The sequence below is a fragment of the Porites lutea genome, chromosome 5 (genome assembly GCF_958299795.1).
Source record: "Porites lutea chromosome 5, jaPorLute2.1, whole genome shotgun sequence".
In the NCBI taxonomy this organism is placed as follows: Eukaryota; Metazoa; Cnidaria; class Anthozoa; order Scleractinia; family Poritidae; genus Porites; species Porites lutea.
This window is the reverse complement of record NC_133205.1, coordinates 4,463,252-4,477,529: the sequence shown is the minus strand read 5'-3', so window position 1 is coordinate 4,477,529 and position 14,278 is coordinate 4,463,252. Positions and strand designations below refer to the sequence as shown.

The window sequence follows — 14,278 nt, the reverse complement described above, 5'->3', positions numbered from 1 at the left end:
ACAAAAAGTAGATGTGTCCGGACTTGTGTCAGTTTTCCTCTATATTTACCCCAAATTGGAAGTGGAAATAACTCCTACTGCCAAAGCCAAATAACTCTTTTCTCGAGTTATAAAACCTGAGAAATAGTTAACTTAAACGGTAGGAGACAAAATCTACTCCACCTTAGGAGTTGTACAACTCTTGTAAAAAAAACAGTGTTTTTCCAGAATTTGCCATTTCGTTGTCAAAGCGTGTCGTAAAGAATGCTGTTTGTGTAAAATAAAAACTCATGACAATCAAGGCCAATGTTGGTATTAAATCAAGAGGCTTTCCGACTGGCGGGTTTAAGGCACCCATCACACAAATAAGACACAAGAGTATGATCTATAAGCAAACAAACACACATTCCAGTGAATAAATTTTTTGTCTTTTGTTGGGCCAAGATCGTCCAAGGGTCACTCAATACAGTCGAACCTTCATGTGCGACCACGTCTCGTAAGCGACCACCTACCATAAGCGACCCTTATAAAAAACACCAAAATTTGTCATCCTTTTAGTTACCTCTTATAAGTGACCGCGATCACTTTTTAGGATGACGTTTGTAGAATTTTCTATTGTTTCTGTGTTCAATGTATGCACTAGGCTATCAGAGTACGAGAACTTGGATTAATTTGTTTCTGGGAAAGTGCCCACTTACCCCTCCCCTAAGCCAACAATTTGCCCTAAGTGAGAAGTAAGTGTTAATGTTGGCTTAGGGGAGGGGTAGGTGGACAGCTTCCCAGAAACCTCAATTGATTTTAGAACTTAGAAACAACAAGGATTTATGATATTGTAACCTAAAAATTGCATGCGATACATTCTCTCCACAAAAAGTAGATGTGTCCGGACCTCTCCTCTTGAAAGACCTCCCGCAGTTCGATCGACATCTTGTAAGCGACCACTTAAGTATCGCATTTTGGGTCGTTGCTTACGGGAGGTTAGATTGTATCAAGTTCTAATCGGCTAGGTGGCCCACGGGTGACTCAGAGGTGAAGTAGCAAATTATCACTTAACTTGTCCAAAACGATTCAAACCATAATCTCGGACAGAATAAAATGGAACAGCAAGCCCTCATCCCCCAAATCAAGGATGAAGCCGCGCGAAGGGCAAAAACGCGCCATTTTCCTATCCTTGATTTTGGGGAAGAGGGGCGGGGGGGGGTGTAGGTTTTCCATTTATTTTGTCCAGAATAAAATGGATCAGCAAACCCCTATTTCCCCAAACCAAGGATGAAGCCGCGCGAAGGGAAAAACGCGCCATTTTCCCATCCTTGACTTGGGGGTGGGGGGGGGGGGGGGGGGAGAAGGGGGGTCTTAGTTTTCCACTCATTTTGTCCAAGATCGTAGCCCGCTTCCCATAAATAACGATAAAAATGACAAATCTCCTTTTATGGTCTTCAAGTTGTCATTTATTCTCGCATTTCATTTGAGGAAAACATTTCTTCAGTTTACCGATATAAATCATTACGAAGCGGCGTTCAGCAGTCTAAAATTATGTGCCTCCTCCATAAGCCTCGATTGCCTGTAATGATACTGCACCGGCAAATAAGCGATATTTAGAAGTGAGCTATTACACAAAATTCATGACTCTAAAGACGTTTAAGAAGAAGGTCACACAATTATGTCTCTAAAGTGGGATGTTTCAGTCAGACTACATGAGCTATCCTTGAAATTTAAAATTCATTTTGAAGTACAGTCCCAAACAAGCCAAACGTAATCTTCAGTTCAGGCTTACAAAGCGGAAGACCGTGATCACGGTTTGTGATGCGCCCTCCTCAGTCCTCAGCCCGTGAGGTGCGTCCTCCAAGTGCATATTAAGCGAGTATAGTATCTATGTGCTCGAGTGGGCATTGATGAAAACAAACAAGACTAGAGTTTATCTACTTCCTAGCGCCATCGAAATAAGTTCCTTAAACTGAACCATGACTTCTTCTCGACATTGCCCCTTAATAGCGTTTTTATGTCTTCTGGTGACTCGTATGCGGGGCGACGTCGGACCGTTTTCTTCGAGTACGGCCTGAAGGATTTCTCACACATTGGGTTCATGAAGAACTGGAGGCGAAACTCTTGTCCATTTCTGGTAAATGTGTAGTTCCCCTCTCGACGAAGGAACGCGGTCTCCAGGTCTTCTTGCTTTAAATCTGATTCGCCAGTCTGAAATACAACCAACGGCAATCAATTTACAGTGTGGGTGCAATGATGGACACTACATCGTATAACAAAAATGTACAGTGAGAAAGGGTATGGAATGAAAAGTTGTCAGTGGTTGTCATACTAGCCCTAACTTTTTTCGTGTCATTTTGTCGGACACGCCTGATTGTGGCATGGGTTTAAATGTCCTATAGCAGATTATGGTAAAATTATTTGCCAAATCTAACTTTTACAGTGGACGAAATCCCCTTGGCAGGGGTTTTGCATGGTAATTATTTGTAACTATTGAAAAAGAGGAAATTTGATTTTTTGTGATTTTTTTTTGCCTTGACAAATGTTAGGAATCGTGCATCTCATTAGCGTTCGATCCTGGGCAAATCTGAACTTTTTTCACAATTCGGCAGTTATACTACAGATACCTTCCATTTTCCATTTACTTCATCACCGTCACTCCATACTTGATCCAGTCACCACTTTCTTCTTTTCTATACCACAGCCACTGGGTGCTAAGACCTTTGCCTTCCTGTTTAACGTACGATTCTGTAGACAGTCTTCTCAGGTCCGCCCGGTGATAGCTTTTCTCTATCCTCATGTTGTCAAAATCGACTTTCACTGCATCGTTTCTGGGTGATGATCTGCAAGTAGAAAATGATGTACCAAAGCAAGGAGATTACATAAAGTGTTGAATGTGACCAAAAACTGCTGAAAGGTATAGTCACAAAGGTTAAAAGTCCCTTTTTGACGTCGGTAACCGACAGGACTCATTAGACTGACAAACCAGAGGCCGAAGATACGCTTTTTCCCCCTCCACTCCCTCTCCCCCTCAGTGCTCCGTTTTAATTGTACTTAAAACTTCTTAAAGCTAAACGGGAAGGAGAAACAAGGATTTGAAGTCACACCTGGTAATCGAGCTCGAAACCTCTCGCACAGAAGGCCACGCACGAACCTTGCTTTTCTCCCTTTGCTTTTTACTAAGGAAATAGATATTCTGTATAGAGTGTAGGCTTTTGAGTTGAGATTCGCGAAAGACGAAGGGTTATACGCGCGGGTAGCCAGGGGCAATGCGTGCTGCGCGGCTTGCTTACGCTTGGTTTTTTAGCTACAAGATTGATTGATTCCTGCTAATAATTAAACTCAAATCCTTGTAAAACTGGACGTTGCTTGGGGACCTAGGGGAAACATTTCAGCTAGAGTGGAAACAAAGCCTGCAGGACCGTATTTACTCTGAGAAGTAGGCGGATGAACCCGACCCCAGACTACCCACAATGTTTGCCACGACAAACAGGAAGCAGTAACCTGGTCCCAGAGTTTTTTCTTTTTTTTTTGAGTTTGTTTCTCCGCGTGAGAGACTAGGGTAAGGAAGCAGGGTATCACCTTGGTAAGGCCTTCCCAGATTTAAACAACAATAGAGCTCTTAAAGAAACCGCACCCGTTTCTTCAACTCACCTCTCACCGCTGTAAGACTCGAATGCCACATCTATGTCAGCTGCTGACACAACATCGTTCTTGGGGTCGAAGAATAACCCCTCTATCCTGCAATTGTCTTCTTTGCTAAAACTTTTCCACCCCTCTAAGGATAGGCGATACTGCCAGTGGTAAGGAAGGGGACAGTGATGAGATTCACACTTGCTTTCTTGATGGCACGTGCCAGTGATAAAGTCAGGGCGGATATGAACTTGCGAATGAAGTATGGAATGCCACTTATGACAAGAAGATTAATATGTAAATATGAAGAAGAACTCATATATTCGTATTAGAACTTAATTATTGGTATCAAGATAAGAATATGATCATGAGTATTATAAAACCGAGCTAAAATATATTTTCGCATCAATATACGTATTTTGTAGACAATGAGATGCATGCATACCTATACGTTACAAACCATTGTTATAACGTAAATATACGTTTTTGAATTACACGTACATCGTGTAACTGTACGTTATGTTGCTTGCCGCGCAAATGCGTTAAGAACATCATGCCCTAAAGGCCATAACATAATTATACGTTATGCGTAACTTGTAAAAATGTACGTTATGAGTATGCGCTGACCGTCAGCGGATAGATGTATCCAGTGAGCATGCCCTAAGTGTCGGAAAAAAGCCTGCAAAAACATTGAGAAGCACTCGTAGTAATAGTCTTCCTTCCATTGACTCTTCACTTGGCCTTTGATAGGAATAGAAGAATTTTAATGACGTTCCGGCCCTAAAAAGAGGCCGAATCTTCCTCAGGCGTCTGAAATACAGGCCGTGAAGGGAGTACCTGACAGAAGATTCTTTCGAAAAAGAGTGTTGAACAAAGGACAGTTCACTTTGGAAGATCACTCAAGCACAGCCGCAAGTACGAATTTCCCATTATGTCTCAAGCAAGGCAAGTCGATAAAGTTCAGGTAAACAAAATGGATTCATTCTTAAATACTTACATTGTTAAGCTTATGTGAAATTTACCGGAACATGCGGTGATTCTTTTAGCTGATAATGATTTCAAAGCCAGAGGTTTATCCTCTTTTCATTGTCTTCTCTGCCTTTTAAAATTTGTTCCAAAGTACAAAAGCAACGTTAAAAGTAAGTTTACGTTGTATGATAATATAATTTTAGCTCATTGCTTGCGTTGGAAGCATAGCTATAACACACTCTGATCCAGCCATTTCGCTCTATAAGGGATTGTGTTCCTCTTTTCAAGAAACAACGTTTCGTATGCATTGTCTGAAAAAGGGTTGCAGCTTTGATTGTATAACACTGGGGAGGGGGTAAAACAATCACCATCATCATCATCACTTTTATTTGTACACGGTAAAACATAAGGCTAATATACAAATATAGCTAAGTACATGTGTACTTTGAAATCCTAAAATATTACAGACTTAAAATAGAATTAACAGTAATGGCACTTACAATAATGAATGTTGAAAAAGAGATAAGTACAGGTAATTAAAATTAATTAATTAATTTAATTAAGGCCTGTTTTCCATGAATGCTGTGTTCGAGCTAGAAGTTAAAAGTTTCCGAAAGCTACTCAAAGATTTTGCTTGTCTTTCATCAGAGGGGAAACTGTTCCACAGAACAGCCCCGCTGTAGAAGATATTTCTATACTTCATCATAACTATAGCAAAATTCTCAAATCTGATTGGTTATCAGCTGCCCTGATTTCAGCCTTAATAGGACAATTTAATAGGACAGTACACGTCATGCCTAGGTAATTGGACAGTATGCGCCATCACGCTTGCGCTAAAATGGCTTTTTTTTTTGTAGCAAAAAAAATCTTGGAATTTCTTGTGTTTTTATTTTATAAAGAGTCTTATGTATCACAAATTTTGTTAAAGTTATGATTAATTGGTAACAGAACTTTGTATAGTCCAACTCGGTCTGTAATCATACTTGTGATTAAAAAAATCGGACTCCCGCTACATGGAAGTCTGATTTTGTTAATCACTTGTATGATTACAGACCGAATTGGACTCCACTCAGTCCTGTTACCATTACTAATTGGTTCGTAGAAGGGAACAGCAAGCTTATTTTCAGAATCTCTAAGGTTGTAGAAATTACTGTGCTTTTACAAACATGCAAATTCTGAAGTTCAAAAGCCAACTGACGATTGTGTTTTTCACTGCTGTCAATCATCTTAACGGACCTCTTAGGAAACAAAACTTTACTTTAACGGGTTCAAAAGATCAAGGTTTGTGATTTGTGATTGGTGGATTTCGATCCGTTTTGTGTGTTTCTGTGTTTCAAGGTTCTTTGCTTGTGATCATAATTATGATTGCAGGGGACGGCAGCAAGAAACGCAATAATATTGCGAAGGTGGCTTTTGAACTTTAGCTAGAGTTCGCATGTTTGTGAAAAGCACAGTAAAATATATTGTTGCATAGTATGAATTTTGAAGACAGGCCGGGGTAATCGATAATAGCAATAGCTCTACAATGCTGATAAAACCCGCCCTGGCCCCCACCATTCCCATTTCATCTGATCTGTCATTCTCCCCCATTAAACTCAGTCTGTATACAGGCTAGCCTGATAAAGTTTAAGAACCTCTTTTGGGTGAAGTATCCTTGTATATGAATGGAAATATATAAAACGACTCGTATTTTGAACTGTGGATAAAGTTATGAAAGTGGAAAGGCGTGATCCCCGCAGTTGAATAAACAACCTGAAAAAGAACCTGAAAAAATTCAGGCTTGACTGGGAATTAAGTACCCTGATATTTCAATGACCAGAAGCAAGGCTCTCTCCATAATATATTAAGGTAATCCAATTGGACAGGAGGCCACTGTCAGTTAATGTTCTTAATATACCCAGTGGTGCTGGAAATGGCATGAATGGAAATATATGAAATGACTCAATTTTTGAACTGTGGTAGAGAAGGGAGTACTACTCCTCTACAGACTGAAGATGACATTCTTTAGAGTTAAACAATGTACAGGGCCAAACACAAATTACGGTCAGGCCAGTGAGAGGGAAATGATAGAGGTGCCAATTGTCATAGGAAGTATTGCCTCATGCAAGGTAATCCAAGACAGTCCTAGATTCTGGATTCGTCGCTGTGAATTCCCAATAAGCCATTTGCACGATGGCATCATTTTACTACAGTGACCAGAATCCTTTCTGTTTTTCTTTTCATATTTTAATTTGGTAATCCCAGCAAGGTTTAAATAACAAAAGCCCTAATTTGCACAAGGAAGCAAAACCCTGAAGGATTCTGGTCATAGTAATAAAATGACATCATTGTGCAAATGGCCTGTTCCAGGAACTAGATTCCAGAATCCTTGCTGGTGGAAAGTGGATCCCGGATTCCAATCATCAGCGGGATTCTGGATTCCTTGAGCTGTATCTGGATTCCAAAGCCTAGAATTCCAGATTCCACGAGCAAAAATTTCCCAGATTCTGGAATCTGGATTTAACCTTACATATGAGGTAAGGAAGTAGAATTGCTAAAATCTAAATTCAATGGCTGTCAATAGAGTTGCTGGGATAGCTGTTGGAAGATGTTAGACTATTAGATCTTATTATCATCTCATAGTCATCAACAGTCAAAATTATTGTTGGTGCCAATTAATAAGACAGTGTTGTTTTAAATTTTTGTACTTGGAGGTGACTATTAAAGGGACAGGTTCACGGTTAAGTGCATCCTCATTAATTAAATTACTTTTTTCCAATTTATTATTAATTCAATTGGCTAGTAATCCCACTCAGATGTATCTCAGTGATCTCAGAGTATATTTCAAACTAGAAGTGTACTTCAGAGTAACTGAAGTAGGATGGAGGAGTACTAAAAAATTAGTGGATTATGCCAACACTACCAACGTTGAATTTATTGTCGACCCAGAGGTTTTATTCCATGGTTGATTAATTTACAGCTATGTTCAAATATTTAAGTTGATCAAGTGCAATTTACTGCCAGAGGAGTGTGCTGATTGTTTCTTTGACAACGTTATGACATGATCATATTGCTTGCATAGATGATACAGTATGTTCCAGCAGAAAAACAGTATTTTGATAAATGAGCATGCGCTGAACCGTGAACGTGTCCCTTTAACTTAGGCCACACCCACATAAGATGTTGGTAACTATTATGAATTTTTAGATGAGCAACCCCATCTTTTTTATGCAGGGTCTGAGGTAGTCACTGACGGAATGTTTGCTTCTACATTGTTGTTATTAGTATCCCCAACACAAAGTGTAAATAATACATTATGTGCCTCTCTGGCTCCTCTATAATTCTGCTATTGACTGTCACGGGGAAGGGGGGTAGAAAACTGGTTCAGATTACACTTAAAAAAAATTATGTGGTGGTCTCTCTTATTCCTCTTCCGCCCCTGTTCTTGATAATATCAATAAATTGTTACTCTAAAAATATATCTTTATTATAATTGGATAAAAGTTGGCTTGATAAAACAAATTTGTTAATTCCTAAAAAGCAAAAGTGATCATTATTTTAAGTTAAAACGATCCTTAAAATATAGTTCTCCATATGTCTCTTACGTATAGGCGGATTCATCGTGACGTCATTGTTTACATTTTTGCCATTAGCATACGAGTTTAATAACCCATAGAAGATGTTGCCGTATATACCAGTTAGGTTCAAAAATTAAAAGAGCTGGTTAGTTTATGCAGTTTGTGCAAGTTTCAGCAGCACTTTGCAATCAGTAACAAAGAAAATAGCAGCAATTAAAAACTGCGAAATTACTGGGTGGCTGAACGTTAATGAGATCATGCATTCTTTGTAAGTTTTGGAGTTTTCAAAGAGAATTACTATTTGGTATATCGGGCTCAATTTTTTAAGATAACTGAACTTGTTATGCTTTTTCAATGTTCAGAAATTTTATTTTATTAGCTTCTTTAGATAATGATAAGCCTATAATAATGAGGAAAAAACAATGGATTCGCCTATACAATAGCCGGGAAAAGGTACCTATCCTACAATTCCAACCAGAGTGTAGTATAGCTGTCTGACCTCCTGACAGGAGAGGTGGTGATGCGCAGGCAGAACAGCACTCGAAGACATACAATTCGAGGAGGGAACTATATAACTGTAAACTGAACCTGTTATTCTTTTTTAAATTCGTTGGTTCCCAAGAGTTAAAAGATCTTCACTATATGCTTTGTGTTTTGTTTGCGCAGACGTTGTCTTCGGAAGAAGTGCTTGAATGCTCTCTCTGTTGTGAGCGGTATGATGACAACAAGCGGTGTCCGCGGCTACTAAGTAATTGCGGTCACACATTCTGCTCCCACTGCCTGGAGCAGCTCTTGAAGGATGGGACCATTACTTGTCCTCAGGACAGAAAGGATGTCCACGTAACCGTTGGAGTCGGTGGACTGCCGAAAAACTTTGCCCTTCTAGACGTGCTGCTCGCTAGCTCACATAAACAGCCAGACACCACCCCTGTTCTCTGTGATACTTGTGGTGAAGAGGGACACCGCGCCACATTATGCTGTTTGGAGTGTAAGGAAAACATGTGTGACGTAGCAGCACAGTTCCACACCCGCCTCAAGCTGAGCCGCAACCACCGTGTCGTATCAATTGCAGAGCTGAAGGGCAATCCACACCTAGCTGCTATCCCTGTCTTCTGTCCAGAGCACAACGAGCCTTTCCGCTACTTCGACAAAGATTGTGGCCAAGTAATCTGTAGGGATTGCCAAGCGTTGGAGCATAACGGCCACAAGTGTTGTTCCCTCGCCGAAGCTTCCGCCCAGAGCAGACAAGATTTGGAAGCTCTAACCTCCAAAGCTAAAGCAACTGCCGTACAGTTGAAAGAGGCTGAGGAGAATGTTATGACGGTCGTCAGCGACCTGAACCGCAAGAAGAAGCATGAAGAAGACAAGATTCATGCCTTTTTTGAAGAGGTAAGTGCCTTTTTTGTTCTATGTTTTATAGGCATATGAAGTGTGTATTATTTTTATTTTTATTTTATTATTTTGCCACACACAATGAATTACAAGCAGAATAGAAACGATAATAAATAGGTTAATTAACATTAAATTTAAAATTTGTGCATTACTTGGGAGGAGTGACTGTGGCGGGGAAATCTCCGAGAAGCCGAGCTTATGAGGAAAAGAGATATCCCCCATATCTCAGACGTGATATGATCATTTAAAATTTGCTTCTTGTTCCTCATTTTCTTTTAATTTTTCTAGCTTCGTGCCTCTCTCGACGCCCGAGAACAAGCTCTTGTTACGAAACTGAGTCAGCTTCACAAGGCCAAGTCGTTCATCCTGGCGGAACAATGCGACCTTCTTCGAACCTTTGAAGCCTGCTTGTTGAGTGCCGTTGACCGTGCAGCAACCGCCATCCAATCGGCGGGTGACGTGCAGCTGCTCGTTGCCAAATCCGACATCGCCATGACCCTGATGGCCATGGAGAGTCAGCCTCCCGTGCTGGATCCACAAGCAAATTCTGCATTAGAGTTCTGCGTAGATGGTAAACGCTTGTTAGACGTGCTTTCCGAGGCGGGGAATGTAGCTGTCGAGTATACATGCGCCAACACCACCAGTGCCTTTGGCGCAGGAATAGAGTCCGCATCTCCTGGCCAGGATGCATCCTTTATCATCACCGCACGCGACCGCCAAGGAACTGAGCGCGCTGTTGGTGGCGATCTGTTTGAGGTAGAGCTCCAGGGAGAGAAAGGCGAGAAAGTGGAAGTAAAGCTGGTCGACAGGAGGGATGGAACTTACTCCGGGACATATACTCCCCCAGCAGATATCAAGGGCGAGCTCCAGCTGTCTATATTATTCCATGGGACACATATTCAAGGCAGTCCTTATCGTGTTCGTGTGGGTACTTTGCGTTACGTCGGTGTTGCAAGTTGGAATCAGAATAAACAACCATACCAGGAGCAGTGGAGACTGATGGACGAGGCTTGTGCAGCCCACCCTGGAGCACCTCCTGGCTGCCGCGCGGCTACATGGCAAGAGTATGTAGAGGGGAAAATTGAAGGCTTGCCGAAAGTTGTTCCTTCTCCTTATTACGCCCTGTTTACAGGACCCGGTAGTGAAGGTCGAAAGGACAAGTTTCACTGTATGAAGGCGGTCGGTCCTGAACAGCCCCTTGATGGTACTTTCACATGCGACAATTTGCATACAACCGCCCGATGGGCGGTCTGTGTTAGATACGTATAAACGACCACAGCAAGCCTAGGCCTGCAGCTATGAACGTTTTACCTTTGTTTTGTAATTGCCCCCGTATGGATTTTGCCCAGAAGGCGAAATCTGCAGGAGGCACTCTAGTAACTCGCGCGTATATTAAGGAAAGTACTTACAGCTGAAATATACAGTCGTACAGTCAATATAGGAAAAATCTCGATTTGCTTGAACACGGGCCGGGAGGAGTCGGTAAGTAATGATGACGTTTCTATTGTTTGCGCCCGCAAGTACGAAATTTTTAGGATGATGTAAAACACAAAAAATCCCGAAGGGACCGCTTACAATAGGTAGATTTTGTGACATTAATTGTGCAGTCATACTTCGATACCCTTTTGCGTTACGTGTTATCAGTGAAATTCTGTGGAACAGTTGTTATGAAAGTTATGGACCAAAAGACACTCGTTAAGCGCAGATGAAGTTATAAGGTGCGTATAACAGTATATATTTTAACACTAATTGAGTTTGCCCGACACGGGTTCACAAATCTTTGATTGGGAACCTTGTCAGACACTCTTTCTCTTTCTTTGACCGGAATGAGACTCGGTCCTAAACGTGCAAGAAGAGTGAATGATTCAACGGCCAGCTTATCACTAGCAGAACGATGGACGATAACAGAAATTTGCCGACGATCAAATTCTGTGCTGACTTATTCCCTGCTCACAGATGTCCTTCCGCTATAAGGTTTAAAATAAGACTAGAATGCGCGAGCGTGAATTGATCAAACGTCTTTTTAATTTCTAAGGCTTACTTTCCGGCAAATAAAATGAATTAAATGTAAAAGGTGAAATAGAAATAGCGAAAAATAAACTATTCTCGAAACTGACAATGTTTTGATCAAAGCTGTGTAAATCGAACTGAAACTGTGCATGGAACCTTGCGTTTATTTCCTGTATTTATCTTACCTATTGTATGGAATATGTCTGAAAATCTTCATTATGAATCGGTATATTTCAAAGAGCTACACAACGAGCAAGAATACTATTGACCGACAATATACAGAGCGGGGGTAGCTGTACTGTCAACTATTACTACAACGAGAACAAATCAGATTAGAGCTGTGTCAATAACAAAATTCAGAAAGAAAATGGCCGCGGTTTTCGGCAAACAAGGATTTGATTTTGCATGCAAAACAACAGAACGTTTTAAAAATATTTCAAAACCTGAACACGGTAAAAAGTACGTCTTTCTAGCTAAATGTTTTGAAAATGTGGTGCTAAAAGGAAAATAATGTCAGCAAAACCAAGGAAAATGAGCCAGAGAAACTAAACAAGCTACTTAAAACAGACTTCCCTAAGGTAAAAGAAAACAAAAGAACAAAAACGGTGACAAGCCCATGCAAGGAATAACAGCTACACTTGTCAGGCATTTAAATGAACAAGGATACAATTTTTCCATCTTGACAACAGGGATTTCAAGCCACATATGTTGTCCAAATTGCCTCCTTCATTTTCGTGTTTTAAATCTAAAAAATGTCGCCATGAATCCCGCCAGTCATGGGCCGGGGGTCTCAGGAACAGACAATGATGAATAGTGATTAAACAACTCAGCAAGTAGTATCTTTCTTTGGCTGCTGCAAGCGTTCTCCTGGTTTCAAAACAGCAGGATACTTCTTGCCGAGCTTTCATAATCGAGGATGACTCTAAAAACATTTGCCTTTGCTGATTATTGTAAACCGAGTTATCTTTTACAGGCTGGGTTAAAATCAATCCTTACACATTTCCAAGTTCTTAGCTAAATGATTTTGAAAGGGTTGGTCTTGAAAATGTTTGAATTTGACAAAAGGTTGTAATCTGTTTGAGCCAATCAGTTGAATGAACTAAAAAAGCGCGCGCGGTCTTTCGTGTTTATTATTAATACGTAATCACATGATTTTTCTCGTGCAATTTGAAATAAATAAGCACTTATAAGTCTTTCAAAGAACAAAAGTGCACGAGCTCGCAGGGTTCGTGCACTTTTGTTGGTCTTTGAAACATACACGTGCTTATTTACTCCAAACTGCACTCGAAATCATGTGATTACCCATACTAATATTTACTGCTTTTATTGCGCATTTTAACATTTAAAAAAAGATATGATCAAATGCGCATAACACTCGAATAAGACTAAAACAAAAGTTATATTACATACTCTCTACACACTAAAGCTTAATCATTTGTTACATTTCCTTCCTAATACGTAATTTAGCATAACTCATAACAAGTAAGAAGTAAAAAGAGAAGATACAAGTAGAAAATAAAAACCTACGATAGCTCAAGACAGGTCGCTATAGACCTCTATAAAGTAGTGCGTCTTAATGAGTCTCTTGTAAACTTATCAAAATCATTCTCTTTCCTAATATAGTCTGGTAAACCGTTCCATATCCTTGGAGCAGCTGCAGTAAAAGATCTGTCCCCAAGAGTGCATTTAAACTTAGCGGTAGGGTCATACAAAATAAAATTCGGAACTTCACCGGTTACCAATGTGGTGCAAGCAGCACTGGAAATACGACAGTATCTGGGTGTATGGGTGATAAGTCACCCTGCGGAATTCTGAAGACGTTGCAATTTGGATCAAAAGATGCACAGCTGGTACACCATAGACAAGAACGTTGCAATAATCAATGCGTGCCATAATCACGCCTTGTACAAGCAATTTGGTGGAGGCAAGCGTTAAAAACTTCCTTATTTGAGGCCTATGCAGAGGAGCCGCTTGGTATTGACTTTTGTAGCCTACTTCCTTTACGTGCGTTAGATATTATTCCACGAATTAAGAAGGACGCTTGCGCCCTTATGAAGGTCTATCTTGCATTTTTCAAAGAATATGTTAAGCAAACTCACTCGGGATGGTCTACACTAGTTTAACCAGTTATGCATACATCAAGTAGATTAGTGTATTTTATTAGTATCAAATTTTGTAACCAATGATCACTACCAGAACTGATCACAGCAAGTACATAATATATTTAGAAATACACTGAAATACTGAATGATATATTTAGCACTGCACTGGAAATACAGAATCACGTCTGCCATTGCCAAAGCAGTACACCTAGTCACACAAAAGTCACACAACAGTAAGATGAACAAGTATTTTTTCCTAGAGTTCTACCTCTACTACAAAATCTAGTTGAAATTCATTTCAGACAAATGTATCGTCCTGTACAAAATCAGGAACATAATATAAAGCTCAATGCACTTCTACTTGACTTAAGGTTACTCTTTTCGGAACATTTTAATAAGTTTAATTTTCTTTGTATATATTTGTCATCTCGACAGTTCCCTGCCACGGCGGGCGCCTCCAGAATTACAAGTAAACTTTGACTTACTTCGTAAACGTTCCGATGCTTAACACAGGTACATAGCGCCATGATCCGTTAGATGATCACGGTTCTTCTGCGCCTTACCCCGGATATGGAGGACAAGGGGTTAGAAGAAGTAGACAAACAGACGAGTGAGCGAAGAAGTGGACGCGTCGCTGGGGGGAGGGAAGATCTG

At 40.5% G+C, this 14,278-nt stretch overlaps 3 protein-coding genes across 3 annotated transcripts in view; 2 read left to right on the top strand and 1 right to left on the bottom strand.

The window, feature by feature from the left end:
* The window catches only part of LOC140938895 (axonemal dynein light chain domain-containing protein 1-like), a 45,066-nt gene that overhangs the window by 29,727 nt on the left and 1,061 nt on the right, over positions 1-14,278 (top strand). The window lies entirely within an intron of this gene.
* LOC140938897 (protein mono-ADP-ribosyltransferase PARP12-like) lies at positions 1,847-2,778 on the bottom strand. Its single transcript, XM_073388424.1, has 2 exons — positions 2,615-2,778; positions 1,847-2,172 (listed from the first exon to the last, which is right to left on the bottom strand). Exons 1-2 carry the CDS (start codon positions 2,759-2,761, stop codon positions 1,906-1,908), a joined length of 414 nt encoding a protein of 137 aa, XP_073244525.1. The 5' UTR covers positions 2,762-2,778; the 3' UTR covers positions 1,847-1,905.
* On the top strand, positions 4,466-10,781 carry LOC140936560 (E3 ubiquitin-protein ligase TRIM71-like). Its single transcript, XM_073386063.1, has 3 exons — positions 4,466-4,558; positions 8,787-9,509; positions 9,801-10,781. Exons 1-3 carry the CDS (start codon positions 4,526-4,528, stop codon positions 10,779-10,781), a joined length of 1,737 nt encoding a protein of 578 aa, XP_073242164.1. The 5' UTR covers positions 4,466-4,525.

Bases quoted from the DNA above. Each gene is read 5' to 3' on its own strand.
- LOC140938897 (XM_073388424.1), bottom strand. From the start codon at position 2,761: ATGAGGATAGAGAAAAGCTATCACCGGGCGGACCTGAGAAGACTGTCT. The intron at 2,173-2,614 runs GTGATGAAGTAA...GTTGTATTTCAG, and splicing joins GGATCAAGTATGGAGTGACG to ACTGGCGAATCAGATTTAAA.
- LOC140936560 (XM_073386063.1), top strand. From the start codon at position 4,526: ATGTCTCAAGCAAGGCAAGTCGATAAAGTTCAG. The intron at 4,559-8,786 runs GTAAACAAAATG...TTGTTTGCGCAG, and splicing joins GGCAAGTCGATAAAGTTCAG to ACGTTGTCTTCGGAAGAAGT. The intron at 9,510-9,800 runs GTAAGTGCCTTT...TAATTTTTCTAG, and splicing joins TTCATGCCTTTTTTGAAGAG to CTTCGTGCCTCTCTCGACGC.